This window comes from Mixophyes fleayi, chromosome 6, assembly GCF_038048845.1.
Source record: "Mixophyes fleayi isolate aMixFle1 chromosome 6, aMixFle1.hap1, whole genome shotgun sequence".
Lineage (NCBI taxonomy): Eukaryota > Metazoa > Chordata > Amphibia > Anura > Limnodynastidae > Mixophyes > Mixophyes fleayi.
Genome location: NC_134407.1, coordinates 62779449 through 62794339, shown reverse-complemented (window position 1 = coordinate 62794339; position 14891 = coordinate 62779449). Strand labels below are relative to the sequence as shown.

Genomic DNA, 14891 nt, shown 5'->3' with positions numbered 1-14891 from the left:
GGCAACTCCCTATTTAAGGCACCTGTGTGCATTACCTTATTGCCTGATCTTGGAGTCTCATTCCCTGTGAGTCTCTGAAGGTGTTCCCTGTGTTCTACTAGTGTCTTCAGTTTCCTGCTGATTCCTGATCTACTCATCGCTGGTTTCCATACCCGCTACAGTCTCCTGTTTCCTGCCTGTGTCCTCAGCTAGACTCCGATTACCGGATCTACTCACCTGTGGTTCCTACACTCGTCTCTGCCGTCCAGCGTCTCCGCAGTTCCTGCATCTCCCTGTGGACAGACTGTTCTACTGAATAGCGGTATGCCTATCTGTTATTGACTTTCTACGTTTACTCTGCATATCCGCTAGGACAAGTTTCCACGCTCAGAAGCGGTATCCATACCTGCTATAGACTGTTATTGTTACGCTGCATACCTGTTTGGAATTAACCGTACTACTCAGTCGTTATATGCATAATTGTGATTGACTATCCGTTATTGGCCTGCATATCTGTGCTGAGCAAGTCTCTACCAAGCAGCGCCACACATACCGTTATATAGACTTTGTTGGATACGCTGCATACCTATTGGGATCAAGTTCCTCTGTGCTCTCAGTGTCTGCATCCTATTATCTTTGTATGCTTCCACTCATCAACACTTGTACACATCCTCACCTATTAAGCAGTGGTACAACTTGCTATACGCAGACCACTGAATTCCCCGCTACCTACCTGCACCTGGACAAGTCTTCTCACCATAAGCAGTGGTACAACTTGCTATACGCAGACCACTGAATTCCCCGCTACCTACCTGCACCTGGACAAGTCTTCTCACCATAAGCAGTGGTACAACTTGCTATACGCAGACCACCGACTTCCCCGCTACCTACCTGCACCTGGACAAGTCTCTTCACCATAAGCAGTGGTACAACTTGCTGTACGCAGACCACTGACTTCCCTGCTACCTTCTACTCACGTCCATCCTGACCTCCGTGTTCAAATCTGCCTTTCCACTATATCAGCTAGTCGCTGATTCATTGACCAAAGATTGCTGCAAGTCACTGACTTTCCTATTATTTATTGGCATTCTCTCTCTATCTGCTGTGATATCTGTTCCGCTAGTCACCCCGCTACTAAAGGACCGTTGTGTGAACTTCACGACTCTGGTAAGCCCAGTCATCTGGTGAATTCCTGGGCAAGACTCCTAGTGCCTGTGACAACTACACCTCGATGACTTACAAGATCCCCTCTAATTTTCAGTGTCAGACTTAAAAGCGGGTGGCTCACATCTACTAATAGTAATCAGGCCTGCACTTTGATTGGAGGGATCCAATGTTCATGAGCGCAAAATTCATGGTAGACAATCCAGATTGCTAGTGTTGAGAAAAGCTGGACACACACTTATGCAATCTTTTCTTAAGATACAAAGTCTGTATGGATTTTAGCAATGATTAAAAGATTCTGATTCATGCGTACACATCTATACAATTTAAGGTCTACTTTATGAGCCAGTGAAGCCATAGTAGAAATCCCACAATCCCAAATGGATAAAGAAGGAGAAGCATGTACAAAGTCAAGTGAGGCAATGAAGAAACACTGTGGATATATACAAGGGTCAAGGGATTACAGACAAAAGCGAAGAAGGGATTGATGGTATTATGGGTGTTGCTAGAAGGCACTGGCTCACATTTTCCTCAGTGGCTTTTAGCTATGGCACTATATGAAGGCATTACCCTGTGGCAGATACATACAAAATTATGAAGCTATAGGGAAATTGCCATGGAAGAAGGAAGCATACAGGAAAAGGTGATAGCAGGAATATGTTAAGAAAAGTATAGTACATACAGTGTTAAGCAAGCACGTGAGATTTAGAAAGGAATAAGAGTATTAAAATAGAATGTTCAAACCATCATTAAGATACAATAACAGGTTTGAATTACTTGCTTACCTTTGCATCAAAAGTGTTGTGGTTTCTCATAAATGGATAGAAGGCCCCAACCTGACTCCAGCGTACACATAACTCTTCTGTTACATTACCCACAAAGCCACAAAGATCTGCCCCAACCAGAGGAACCCCATACATATTAAACAATAGTATAGCTGAGGGGGGAAGAAAAGAAAGGAATGATGATATTAAAATAAGTGCTATGCTAAATGAGCATCATAGATACTACTACTGAAAGCTACTTACCAGGTACTGAATAATACAACTGTTCCCAGGTGCTATCTACATCCCCTGTCCAGTGACCTGCATAGTGACCATGACTGGAAAATGTGGATCGAGAGATCACAAAAGGACGTTTTCCTCGAATTTTCACCAAAGCACTGACCATAGTAGACAACAATTGTTAATTAGAAAAGGCTCTTATATTATTATTGTTATTATTATCATCATCATCTTATATTTATAGAGTGTCCGAATATTGAACAGTACAGAACCGACCAAAAGGAATGATCATAAACCTGAAATATTTGATATTTTACAGAAGGGTAAATTTCTTTGAATGTCAGAGCCAAGCAGATCAATCAGAAAATGAATGAAAAGTTTCTCATGGCCTGTTGGTGAGTGCCAGCTTATTTCTATGAATATCCTCCCCATGCACAGTTACTGAAAATAAATAGGCCTGAGAGAAACAATATCTGTGGTAGCCAATGTTTTTCCTGCCTTCACCTACTTAAATAATAATAAAACATGCAATTAGAGCAGATCATTTCTATTATTCTTTGCTATAAGTACATAAAGAAATATAGCCATATTTGGAATTACCCCCCACTATTGTAGGATAGTAACATTTATGCTCACAGGTGGCTCAGCCTGGAGACACTGTTGCACACATATATCTACTCTAGTTGTAGCTGGGAGATTATTATAGCACGGCCTTTAAAATTTGTACATATGGTTCAATTAATGGATCCCAGAAACATCAACAAAGGAATTACTGTTGCTATAAGCTAAAACAGTAAAGACTGATGTTTGTCATTTCAGGTCCATAATGGTAATAAAGCTATTTGAGTTCATTTAGAATTTTAGATAAAATATTTTTTTCAATGGTAGCTACTCGTATCTAGAGTATAATTTTCAAAACGAAACATAATTGCCTCAAAATCTTAAAAATCCAGAAATGCGTAACTGTACATGTTGTCTGATATTTTAGAATATGTTGGTTTTAAGTTTTAAGGTGTACACATTTAATTTATAGTCACTGTTTTATTTTTTTTTTAGACAAAAGCACAATTGCACTGTACTAAAGTCTCATCCTCATTTAAAAGTCCTCTCTAACTCCACTGCTTCTTACATCTCAGACCTCATCTCCATTCATACTCCCTCTCGCCCCACTCCGTCAGCTAACGACCGCCACCTGATCTCCCATGTGGTTACCTTGTCTCATACCTGCATTCAAGACTCCCATGCTGCCCCTTCTCTGGAACAATCTCCCTCGCTCTATCAGGCCATCTCCTAGCCTGCACATCTTCAAACGCTCCCTTAAAACCCACCTGTTCAGGGAAGCTGACCCTTGCTCTGTCTATCCTACCCCCTGCCCTTCACTTCCTACCCCTTCATGATCCCTCTTCACCAGTCTTAGTACTCCTTACCCTCTTTCTCTTTCCCCCTCTGTTAATCTCATCACCCAGACCTCTACTTCCCTCACCCTTACTCCCTGCTTTGTGTCTCTAGTTAGTCTGCCCCTCCCTTCTAAATTGGAAGCTCAAGCGAGCAGGCTCCTCTTATCCTTGTGTCCTCCTCCTTTTGGTACCTTTCCTGTCAGTCCACCTACTTGATTTCCACATCACCAGGCACCTGCTCTTAGTCACATCTTCTCCCTTGTCTTCCCACCTCATTAGCTTTAATCCTGTTAATTGCACCCACACTCTGGGGCACAGGTAAAGTTTGCTTTATTTCTCTCTCCCCTTTATTGCTTGCTTTAGTTCTCTCCCCCTTCCACCCTCTAGTGGATTGATAATTTACTGCACTTTGCTTGTATTACCCGGTATGCCATGTCCTGTTTTTTCCTATTCTCTACCTGGTTGATAGTTTACTGTAATGCTCTGTAGGCCATGTCCTGTTTTGTTTTGTTTTTTCCCCATGCTCTATGCACAGCGCTGCAGACACTTTGTGGCGCCTTATAAATAAACAATAATAACAATAAGTCTTTGCAAATTTTCCCTTACTCGTGGGATGCTATGGCTTCAGATAATCCATACAAGTTGTGAAGATTATAATGTGATGAGAGGTGTTGGTGACTGGAAGCACAGATGGTTGTATCACGGAGAACACCCCCTACAACACCTGTAAGGAAGAAGAAGAATGGCAAAAGGGAGCATGTGCAGCAAATATACAAAATTACAAATATAAAGTAAAAGTGGAATGTGAATCCTCTTTCCTTTTAATATATATATATATATATATATATATATATATATATATATATATATATATATATATATATATATATACACACACACACACATCATTATGTTAAGTATTTATGTTTCATTGTTTAATTGTGTACTGTTCATATCAAACCTCTTTTAATGGTATATAACCCATGCATACTTATGATTGGGGATTACTATCTTAAACAGCATGGGATCTCTATGTCAGATTGCTTTCTGATGATTCCATCTGCATTTTGCTTTTAATAAAGGGACATCTAATACACAATTCTAAAAATCTGAAGTATCTTTTATTGTTTCCCCAACCTTATTTACATCCAATCCTCATCATATCGATATATTTACTCATAACATAACGTGCTTTGGAGGAAATCGAGAAGCAAGGCTTCTCCAAAGTGGATTTTAGACCATGCTTTAACCGTTTTGTGCTTAGTAAATGAGGCCCAGAGAGTGTGTAAGTTTGTCAGTGTCTGTCACGTTTGTTCATGTATTATGTGGTCACTTACCAGGTACATATGGAGGGTTTTCTAGAGTGTTGTTAGTACAGTTATCCACTGACCCATGAACATTATTAGCTGGTTCGTTCATGTCCTATGACAAAGAAAGATATTAGATGCAGCAGGTACATTACCATATTGGGTCACTAAACTGCTGTGAGACATACATAAAACCTATTCTGTAAGACAAAAACCATTTCAAGGCTCATTTAGCAACCAGATAAAATCATGGTTGCCAACTCTCCCGGAACGTCCGGGAGACTCCCGGAACACTGGAAAATCTCCCGGACTCCCGGGAGAGTACTCTAAAATCCCGAATTTTGCGGCGGAGCGGTGATTGAAAACTGCGCATGCGCCGATAACGACGGCGGCGCCGATGACGTCATCGGCGTGATGACGCGACGCGCGGCCTCTCCCCCAGAACACCCCGGCCATTGTGGAGCACGGAGCTCCCACGCACTTGCCCTCTGGATAAAATATATACAGCTGGAGAGTGGAGACCAGTAAGTGAGGACTCGGAGCTCGGAGGCATATATAACAAAGCCAACAGGTAATTACCATCTAATACTGCTTTCCAACAAGACAGCTTGCAGAAAAATTTTGATTAATGTTTTATAGTGCTTCAAACTTACAGCTGAGTTACCTGGACCATATACGGAGGTGGCAGATAACTCAGTTGTAAGTTTGAAGCACTATAAAACATTAATTAATATTTTTCTGCAAGCTGTCTTGTTTGATGATTTATTTTAAATGAATTAATAATACTTTTTAATGGGGTAGGAATGCTTATTGTAGTTAGGGGGCCGAGAGGGATGAGAGGGGCCTTTATTATAGATAGAGGAGAGTGAGAGGGGCCTTTATTACAGAGAGGGGAGAGAGAGGGGGGCCGATATTACAGAGAGGGGGGGAGAGAGAGGGGCCTTTATTATAGATAGGGAAGAGAGGAGGGGGCCTTTATTATACAGAGGAGAGAGAGGGGCCTTTATTTCAGAGGGGCCTTAATTACAGAGGGGGGGGTCTTTATTGCAGAGAGAGGGGGAGAGACATAAGGGGGGGGCAGTTTTATTATAGACATGGGAGAATGATAAAGTGGGGAGAAAGTGAGAGACCTTAAGTACAGCAAAGAGAAACTGAGAGATTGGCTTTTATTACAGTGAAGGGAGAGCGAGCAGTGCCTTTATCACATAGGGAGGGGGCCTTTATTGCAGAAATCATAGAGAGAAATAGAGATTGGCCTTTATTACAGAGAGGGTCACGCTCAGTGGGCGGAGCTGGTCATGCCCAGTGGGCGGAGCTGGTCACGCCCACAATGGTTTTTACAATCTCCCTGAAATGAATTTTCAAAAGTTGGCAAGTATGGATAAAATGTGGATTCAGATCACATTTACTAATTTTTTGTTGACTTAACACACACATAGTGCAGGCCCACTTTTCAAAAGTGTCTCTGTGGAGACGATCAACAAAACTATAAACAGGATTGTGAGCTCAGACAGGAATGTGCATTTTATAAAAGATATAAATATCACTTCAAAGTCCCCCCTACTATGACTTTTATTGCACCCTTTAATAATCACAACTTTTTTTGTAACAATGTTTTATTTCCAGACAATGCAAACAAGAAAACAGCCAACATTCAAATTTGCAAATAACATACAAAATCTATGGGGTAGGAAAACTTGTGGAACATAGGGAAGGATTAGGAAGCAACATGTGGTCTAAGAGAGGAGAGTATCAACTGTAAAGGATAACATATGTACTGATTTACTGAAGTCCATAGAGATATAATGAAAGGGTATAGTTATAAGTAAACCAAGTTCCCACACCTATTTACATTTGTCTCATTTGTTACATATATATTAGGTAATATTTTGCATTCCATCTCGAAACCAAATTTTATTTTAGCGGATATAGAAGAGTTTAAGCAAGTCTCAGCCGGATTTCAAAAGACTACAACTCACAAAAGCCTCACTTATATTCTCATTAAGAGTATAATGTAATCCAGGCTGTGGGTCCAGCCATTGCTGGCCTTAAAACTGGCAATCTCACTGTGTACATTTTAAATGATAAGAATCCCACTGCCTGTGTTTTCTTCAGTCACAATTTATAGCAGCCGTGTGTCAGCCATGACGAGAATGTTGTCTGCCTCTTATCATCATCAACACTTATTTACATTGCGCTGCAACTTGTTTTGTTTTTTTCACACACACACAGACGCCACTAAACATTTATATATTAGATGTTACTTACAATCCACAGCCCATCAAAATGAACCTTTTCATGAAATTCCTTTAGCATGTCATACCACCATTTATGCGCTTCAGGGTTTGTGAAATCAACGAATGCAGTTAAGCCGGGCCAAACCTAGAGAAGGTAGAGATCAATAAGCAAATGATTGGCATAGGAAGTCAGCACACCAACTATACAGATGGACCTCAACACAAAAAGATACAGATGTCTGTGCAGAACACAATGATAAATATAAAGTATGTATTTATTTTTTTGTACACTGCAATTCCATGTTTGGCATATACTGTATTTAATTACTTTCACCTGTATAACCTCAAACAATTTTATTAACTATATTTGTTTCACATGCAGAACACCGTGGTAATTGCTTCACAAAAGAAATGATGCTAGATGAGCATGATTGGTACATATTGTTCTAAGGTACATAAGCACATATACACATTTCTATTAAATTATTGAGAATTTTATTAGAGGACGGAATACTGTAGTTAGTGTTCCAAATTTGTCCATAACTGACAACTGCTCAGAAATAAACCTATGTAATTTCACGCCTGAGAGATGATTTGAAGATGCCTTCAAATCATCTTAAATATGACCATAGGTGTGTTTAAATGTTATGGTCACTGTGAATGCTTTTAGATTAATGTTTTATTTTCATATTTGATTTTTCTACACTTATGTATGCTAAGCAGATGCCTTTGTAACTGGACCACCATAAAAATATCTTTATCCCCCAAGGGATCAGGGTACAATGCCATTACTTTTAACACTTCTTTGTTTCTTTTATCGTTCATTCATTCATTAATTCACCTCATTCATTAATCATAAGGGGAAAGTTTTAACGATTTATCAACGTGAACTCCTCTGAGTTGTTAGTTGCTCGTCTTACATCGATTAGCGATCAAAAAATATAGTTAATGGATGATGCCATTGCCTGTACCTACTCGCAGTTGTTTCTGCACAAGGCCAGTATTCCAATAGAATTAAAGCATAAACATACCATCTCTGAGGTGGTGAGGTTTGTGATCTGTGACTATGACTAGTTTAGTAATCATTCCACTGACAATTCTTAACTACTTGCGTTTATGTCGTAATTATGATAATTGAAGGCCATTTAGGGTGCATTTATGGATGCTTACATTTAACAATGTTTCAGTGGCACAATATTGTGTATGCAAAACAAGAAAAACTAAGTACAAAAGACAATTCCAAAAATTAGTAGGTATTATACCTTGCCAACAAGAGGTTGGCCAGTCTCATTGGTGATAAAAACACCCCTATTCCGTCCATCCTCATAGGGTAGATACCTTCCTTTGGAGCTGGTAAGACCAATGGCTGGTTCCTGATGAGATACAAATATGGGATTGTGCAAAGATTAAATGATTGAAGTAAGGTTAATTCCCCATGGTACATGGTTAATAAAACATTTTTTTTTTAATGGTAAAACATATTGGGCCCGAGTCATTAAGAAGAGCAAGGCAAGGAAAGAAGTCAATTTGATCCTGGACAAACCATACTACAATACAAGGGGTGCAAATTAGTTTATTATTTTGCACATAAGTTAGATACAGTATGTTTTTCATGTAGCACATAGATATTTGATAGCTTTATTTGTACACTGAAATTTAAAGTTGATCTAGGACATGCCCTACCCAAACTATTAATCTGTCTCCACATTTTAAATTGACCTCCCCATCCAAAACAACATGGTTTTGCCCAGGTGCAAAGTTACTCCTTTTTTATGCTTTGCTCTCCTTAATGACTCAGATGTTTCATGTATACACAGCCCTGCTTTTCAAACAGTGCTCCTTACCATTATCATGATGTATTTCATGCCCATTTCATGGAATTCATTGACCATCTCAGGCAAATCCCCAAACCGTTTTGGGTCATAGGTAAAATCTAGATACTCATCCATGTAGTCAATGTCATTCCATTGTACATCCTAGGAAGTATAAAACAAAGATCTGATTATAATAAGGGACTGTAAGCACCTGTCTGTTTACCTTTAATGTTGTCTTTTCTTAAGCATGCTTTTCAAACTCAAATTCCAACCTGTGCTTTTTTCAAGAGTTTAAAAATCTAATGTTTCTCCATACTTGTAATAGTAAATTAAGATTAAGGGCGCATAACTTGTTTGTTTATATGCCATACGTTTCCCTGAAACATACTTTCTTTCTAAAATAATGTTTTCACAATGGTCACTTTTCCATGTATTAAACATGTATATCTTTGATATATTTTTTCTGAAAGTTATTATGCATTTAACTTTGCAGGTATGACATGTGTTTTAGACTGTAGATGACATCTTTATGTAGAGAATATATGGAAATTTTAAATTTTATCCTGGGTGAAATAACACCAGTGGTCTACTGTGTAGCAATACATTATTTAATTGTTCCCTTGATCAAAGTGCAGAGAGGAAGTTTTTGATTCTTCCTTGCTCTTAAATGCTTTCATTTCTTTGAAATATTGCTGAAGTTCATATTAAGCCTCAACTTGAACCTTCAAATGTATCCTCATCTCTCAAAAGTAAGAAACCTCTTTAGCACGCACAAGGATCCAAACAGGATAACAGTTTGGAACATGGGCTAAGATTGCTGAATTTTATGATGATGTTATGATTAACTATTTATTAAATGCAGTGCACCAATGTCCTTTATGGTCTGAATAGTAGTTAGATGTTCTGTACTAGATACTATTTAGACTAGAGATGCTCAATGACCCCCATATTTTGGTTTTTGGTTTTGGATCTGGATCACCTTTGGGTTTTGGTTTTGCCAAAACCGCCCTTGCGTGTTTTGGTTTTGGTTTTGTTTAGTCATTTTTTCCAAAATTCCATTTTTTGGGATAAAATCACATGCTTTAGGTATTATCTTGTACCTACATTATTATTTACCTCACCAACACGAAATTCCAGTGATTTCTATTCAATTTTTACCATCTCACAGGTCACAATATGCTTTTCATACACTTTCAGCCAAATACTGCAGCAATCTGGCTGGATAGTAAGCGACAGAGCAATGACTCAAACACATGGCAGTTCCTACCACATCTAGGAAACATTGCAACGAGCGTTCCACCTGTTTCTTGGATAAGTGAGGTAATTCTACAGCTAATAAATGGCAGCTAGTGCTCTGCCTGTTTCTTGGATAAGTGAGGTAATTCTACAGCTAATAAATGGCAGCGAGTGCTCTGCCTGTTTCTTGGATAAGTGAGGTAATTCTACAGCTAATAAATGTCAACGAGCGCTGCCCTCCCCCGGGATGTGTGTTTTATCAGACACACACCAATCCAGGGTGTCAGACAACGCACTAAAAAGAGCTATTGAAATTCACACTAAAAAGCCAGTTCATCAATGAGCTTAGAATCAGCCCCAATGAACTGCTTTAAGGACGCTATTAATTAAAATGACCAAAGTACCTTTTCTCTTTGGGTGTATATAACACCCGACACTTATAGTGAAAATTACAAAAATAAGCCTGCAAAGACTTGTAGATAAATAAAAAATGACCAAAGCACCTTTTCTCTTTGGGTGTATATAACACCCGACACTTATAGTGAAAATTACAAAAATAAGCCTGCAAAGACTTGTAGATAAATAAAAAATGACCAAAGCACCTTTTCTCTTTGGGTGTATAATACATGCGACACTTATTAGTGCAAAATTTGAAAAATACAGTTTAATCTCTGCTAGGCCCTCCCTAAACAAGCTATCAATGGTCTAAAGGCATGTTAGACCAACAGTGCTGTGAAGTGAATTCTACACGGTCAAGATGATGTTGTCAACATCTTCAGTATCATCCTCACCCTCATGTGTGTACATCATCATCACAGACTATTAATTCATCTCCGCTGGAATCCGCCATTAGAGAAGTGTCACTACTTGGATGTATTTGCCGGTAAAGGCCTTCCTTGTGAAAGATGTAGTTCATTTTGATGAACATCATCTTTTCCACATTTTTAGGAAGTAACCTCCTGCGTCAATCACTGACAAGGTTCCCGGCTGTGCTGAATACTCTTTCTGAGTACACACTGGAGGGTAGGCAGCTTAGGTATTGCAAAGCAAGTTTGTACATGGGTTCCAAATGGCTTGTTTTTCCTCCCAGTATGGAAAGGGACTGTCTGACATTTCCATATCAATTAACTCTTGAAAATAACCCTCCACCATCCTTTGCATGTTAATAATCCATTGGATGGAGATATGGCCGAGGTCACACATTTTTTGGTAAAACCTTTCAAACCAGCCCAGATGTCAAACAGTTGTGGTCAGCCACCTTCGTCATCCCTGCTTCTCTTTGGAAAGTGCAATCTATTCCGAGCAGCAGCTGCCTGAGAAACTGCCAGAGAGGAGATGTCGTCAAGCCAAGGCCCAGTTCAGCGGTCAACTTGATGACCAATAGCTCCTTGCAGCTGTTCAGATCTTGGTCATTTGGAAGCATAGAATCAATGTAGGTCTTAAACCTCGGATCAAGCACAGTCACCAAAACAGTGGTCCGACTTCACGAGTTTAATAACTCTTGGATCATTGCGAAGGGAATTAAGTACTTGATCTACAAGAACAACATACTTTGCGGAATTGCTTTCTTTCATCTCCTGCTTCAGTTTGTCAAGCTGCTTTTTCAAAAGTCGAATTAAGGGAATGACTTGGCTCAAGCTAGCAAAGTCTGAACTCACTTCACATGTCACAACTTCAAATGGTTTCAGCACCTTGCACAGGACAGAAAGGATTCTCCACTGTGCAAGACTGAAATACATTCCCCCTCCTTTCCCAATGTCATGGCTTGTGCAATATGCTTGTATAGCTTTGCGCTGTTTCTCCATCCTCTGAAGCATGTACAGGGTGGAATTTCACCTTGTTAACATCTCTTGCTTAAGTTGGTGGCAGAGCAAATTAAATTGTTCTTGGACCTGCTGCAATATCCTACATGCTGTGGCCGAATGCCGGAAACGTCCCGAAATTTTATGGGCCACCGAAAGCATCTCCTGCACCTCACGGTTATTTTTCAAGAAGCTCTGCACCACCAAGTTTATTGTGTGAGCAAAACAGGAAATGTGATGGAATTCACCCAGCTGTAATGCTCTTACAATATTGGTGGCATTATCAGAAATGACATATCCTGAGGAGAGTCCAAGCGGGATAAGCCATGTTGCAATGACATCCCTTAGTTTTGTCAGCTGTATGCCTCTTAGTGAAGCCGGTGATACACAGAGTAGCCTGCCTCTGACAAATGTGACGTACTTGGGTACATGCTGCTGCTGTTCCTGCTTGTTGTTAGGCTGACGGTCTGATCACCAACTCACAGAACCAGATGGCGGTGGTCTTCACCTATAGCAGCCGCCTTTCCCTTAGAGCTTTATACGCTCACCGGTACTCAGATGCCCCCAGGACTTAACTCCCGGCGTACTGTGAGTTGGTAATACAAGCCCGTAGCGGCAGGCCAGGAGGCTGAATGGAAGGCAGCTGATAGTCAGATGATAACCAAGGTCAAGGGTCACAGGCAAGCAGGAAAGTCAGAAAGCACGCCAAAAGGTCAGGGTCACAGGCAACACAGCGGGGTCCAAGGTACAGGCCAAAGGGTCAGGGTCACAGGCAAGGTCCATGGTACAGGCAGGGGTCATACACAGTAGTCAATCCAACAGGCTTTCACCAAACACAGCACAGGAGCAGGTTAGCTGACAGGGAAACTGGACGCTATAACTGGCAGTGAGGCTAAGCCCTCCCTGCCTTAAATACTTTGATATGCCAATCAGAAAAGAGGAGGACAGGGCTGACAATCAGCCTCAGGAGGCTGCTAATTAATTACTAGCTTAGAATTGGCATAGATAATAACATAAACCAGGAACATGTATAAATATAAAAATGAACCAATTTAAATAATAGGAGAACTCCCCCTGGTGTTGAAGGATGTCCCTACACCCTTCTACTCTATGCCACAAAGATAAGCCCAGGGAAGAATAACAGTGCATTGAAACTAATGCACGCGCCCAGCTGTTAGATCACGCAAAGGATGCGGCGTACCGCCGCGGCTCGTGACACTTGTCCACATATCTGTGGTTAAGTGTACAGTGGGTAGAATGGCATTTTGCAGCCCAATAATAACATTTTTACGAACCTTCTGGTAGAGGTGAGGAATAGCTTTTCTACTGAAATGGTGTCGTGATGGAATTTGGTAACTGGGACACAAGAACTCAAGTAGCTGTCTAAATCCAGCTGCATTAATAGTGGATATTGGATACAGGTCTAATACTAGCATAGTCGCCATGGCATCTGTGATCTGCTTTGCGACTGGGTGACAGCTGTGTGTTTAGAATGGCATGTAGGCAATGTTATTTTTTTCTGCAGATAACTTTGCCTGGATTACAGGGCTTTTTTTCTTGACCAAGGTAAAAGGTGTTTTTTTACATTTTTGTTTCCCTGGTTTAAAAACATTATGCACTTTTACATATGCTTTAGCAGATGACGTAGAGGGATTTCTATCATCATGACTGGTACCAGCAGCTGCTTGGTGCTCCTGGTCTTCTGTGCACTGCTGTGAATCCATTTTCATAACACAGTACAATGTGATTGCAGATTAAGAACAACACTGCCAGCCCTATTATTTCTATTTCAGCAATGACAATTAGCAATGGAGCTCTCCTGATTGTCACTGGAGACTTTGAAGAACACTGCTACCCCTCTTCTTTCTTTTGTACCTATGACTCTGCCCAACTGCACTAGAGACTGCCAAGAACTGTGCTACCTCTGCTGTGGCCCTCTGTGAAATGGCGCTGGATCACCTTGAAGGGCGGTACTTATTGAATCCAAAACTCGCGAGATCCGATGACATAACAATGATGTTTTGCCTAGTTTTCAATTCCGAGGGCGAACAAAAGTACCGAGCCAGCTCGGTTCGGTATTCGGATCTGTTAGGTTCAGGTGTGTGTTCGGTTGTCGGGGAACCGAGCCTGAGCATCTCTAATAATATATATATCTATATATATATTCACTGAATGTGATCTGGTTTCCTTGTTACAAATTTGTAGAGCTCCAATGGCTTGATTTTGAGCTGTAAACTGTATCAAGAAGTTGTGGGTTACCTCTCTTTCATTATAGAGTTACTGCTGCATAGATACACAGTTACATTTGAAAATGACTAATTGTTTCAGATACATTGTACAGCATGCCCAGTCTGTTATTGAGGATGAGGACATTTTGCAATCTAGTGTGTCTGCTCAATCAGTGGTGACACCAAGTGTGTGTGTTAAAATAAAATCATAAAATCAAACATTTTTCCTAATCTGCAAATGGTCCAGTTAGATCCCCTGGTATATATACTGCTGAATGTGATCTGGCATTTTTGTTTATCAATTCCAGTGGTCTGAAAACAACAGAGGAGCAGGAATGATAAATTTGGTCATCTCCTGTGATTGCATATTTGCAAATAGTAAAAAAGTATAACTGTGAATATTAATAGGCCAGTCATGCAAATGATCAAACCATGATTTCCTGCTATTACATCTAGCTGCTGATTGTTCCCTTTTATGGTTATTGCAAAGTTAGTCTGCTAAACAACTGACCGCCCTGCAATCAGCAGGGAGTTAAACCCTGGAAGTATTGGTCAATGATGAAGGTACATGGTGAGGGATGTGCAATAGCTATGGAACATTATACCTCATTGTATACCAATATACTGTATGCTCTCCAATTGAGTCAGGTCAGGGCAGTTTTGGGCACATTTCAGGTTTAGCATTACAAAACAGGAATTCAGGGGGATATGTATTTGTTATAC

The 14891-nt window shown here is 40.2% G+C and overlaps 2 protein-coding genes across 2 annotated transcripts in view; both read right to left on the bottom strand.

Moving 5' to 3' along the window:
• EBI3 (Epstein-Barr virus induced 3) overlaps nucleotides 1-14891 on the bottom strand; it is a 305430-nt gene that overhangs the window by 163960 nt on the left and 126579 nt on the right. The gene's annotated exons all lie outside the window — the stretch shown is intronic.
• LOC142161263 (lysosomal alpha-glucosidase-like) overlaps nucleotides 1-14891 on the bottom strand; it is a 44329-nt gene that overhangs the window by 14275 nt on the left and 15163 nt on the right. The window contains exons 8-14 of the mRNA XM_075216735.1: nucleotides 8933-9064; nucleotides 8351-8461; nucleotides 7120-7233; nucleotides 4882-4966; nucleotides 4151-4268; nucleotides 2172-2305; nucleotides 1929-2080 (exon numbers count right to left, since the gene is read on the bottom strand). Coding sequence (XP_075072836.1) covers nucleotides 1929-2080; nucleotides 2172-2305; nucleotides 4151-4268; nucleotides 4882-4966; nucleotides 7120-7233; nucleotides 8351-8461; nucleotides 8933-9064 — 846 coding nt within the window. The remainder of the gene's footprint in view (nucleotides 1-1928; nucleotides 2081-2171; nucleotides 2306-4150; nucleotides 4269-4881; nucleotides 4967-7119; nucleotides 7234-8350; nucleotides 8462-8932; nucleotides 9065-14891) is intronic.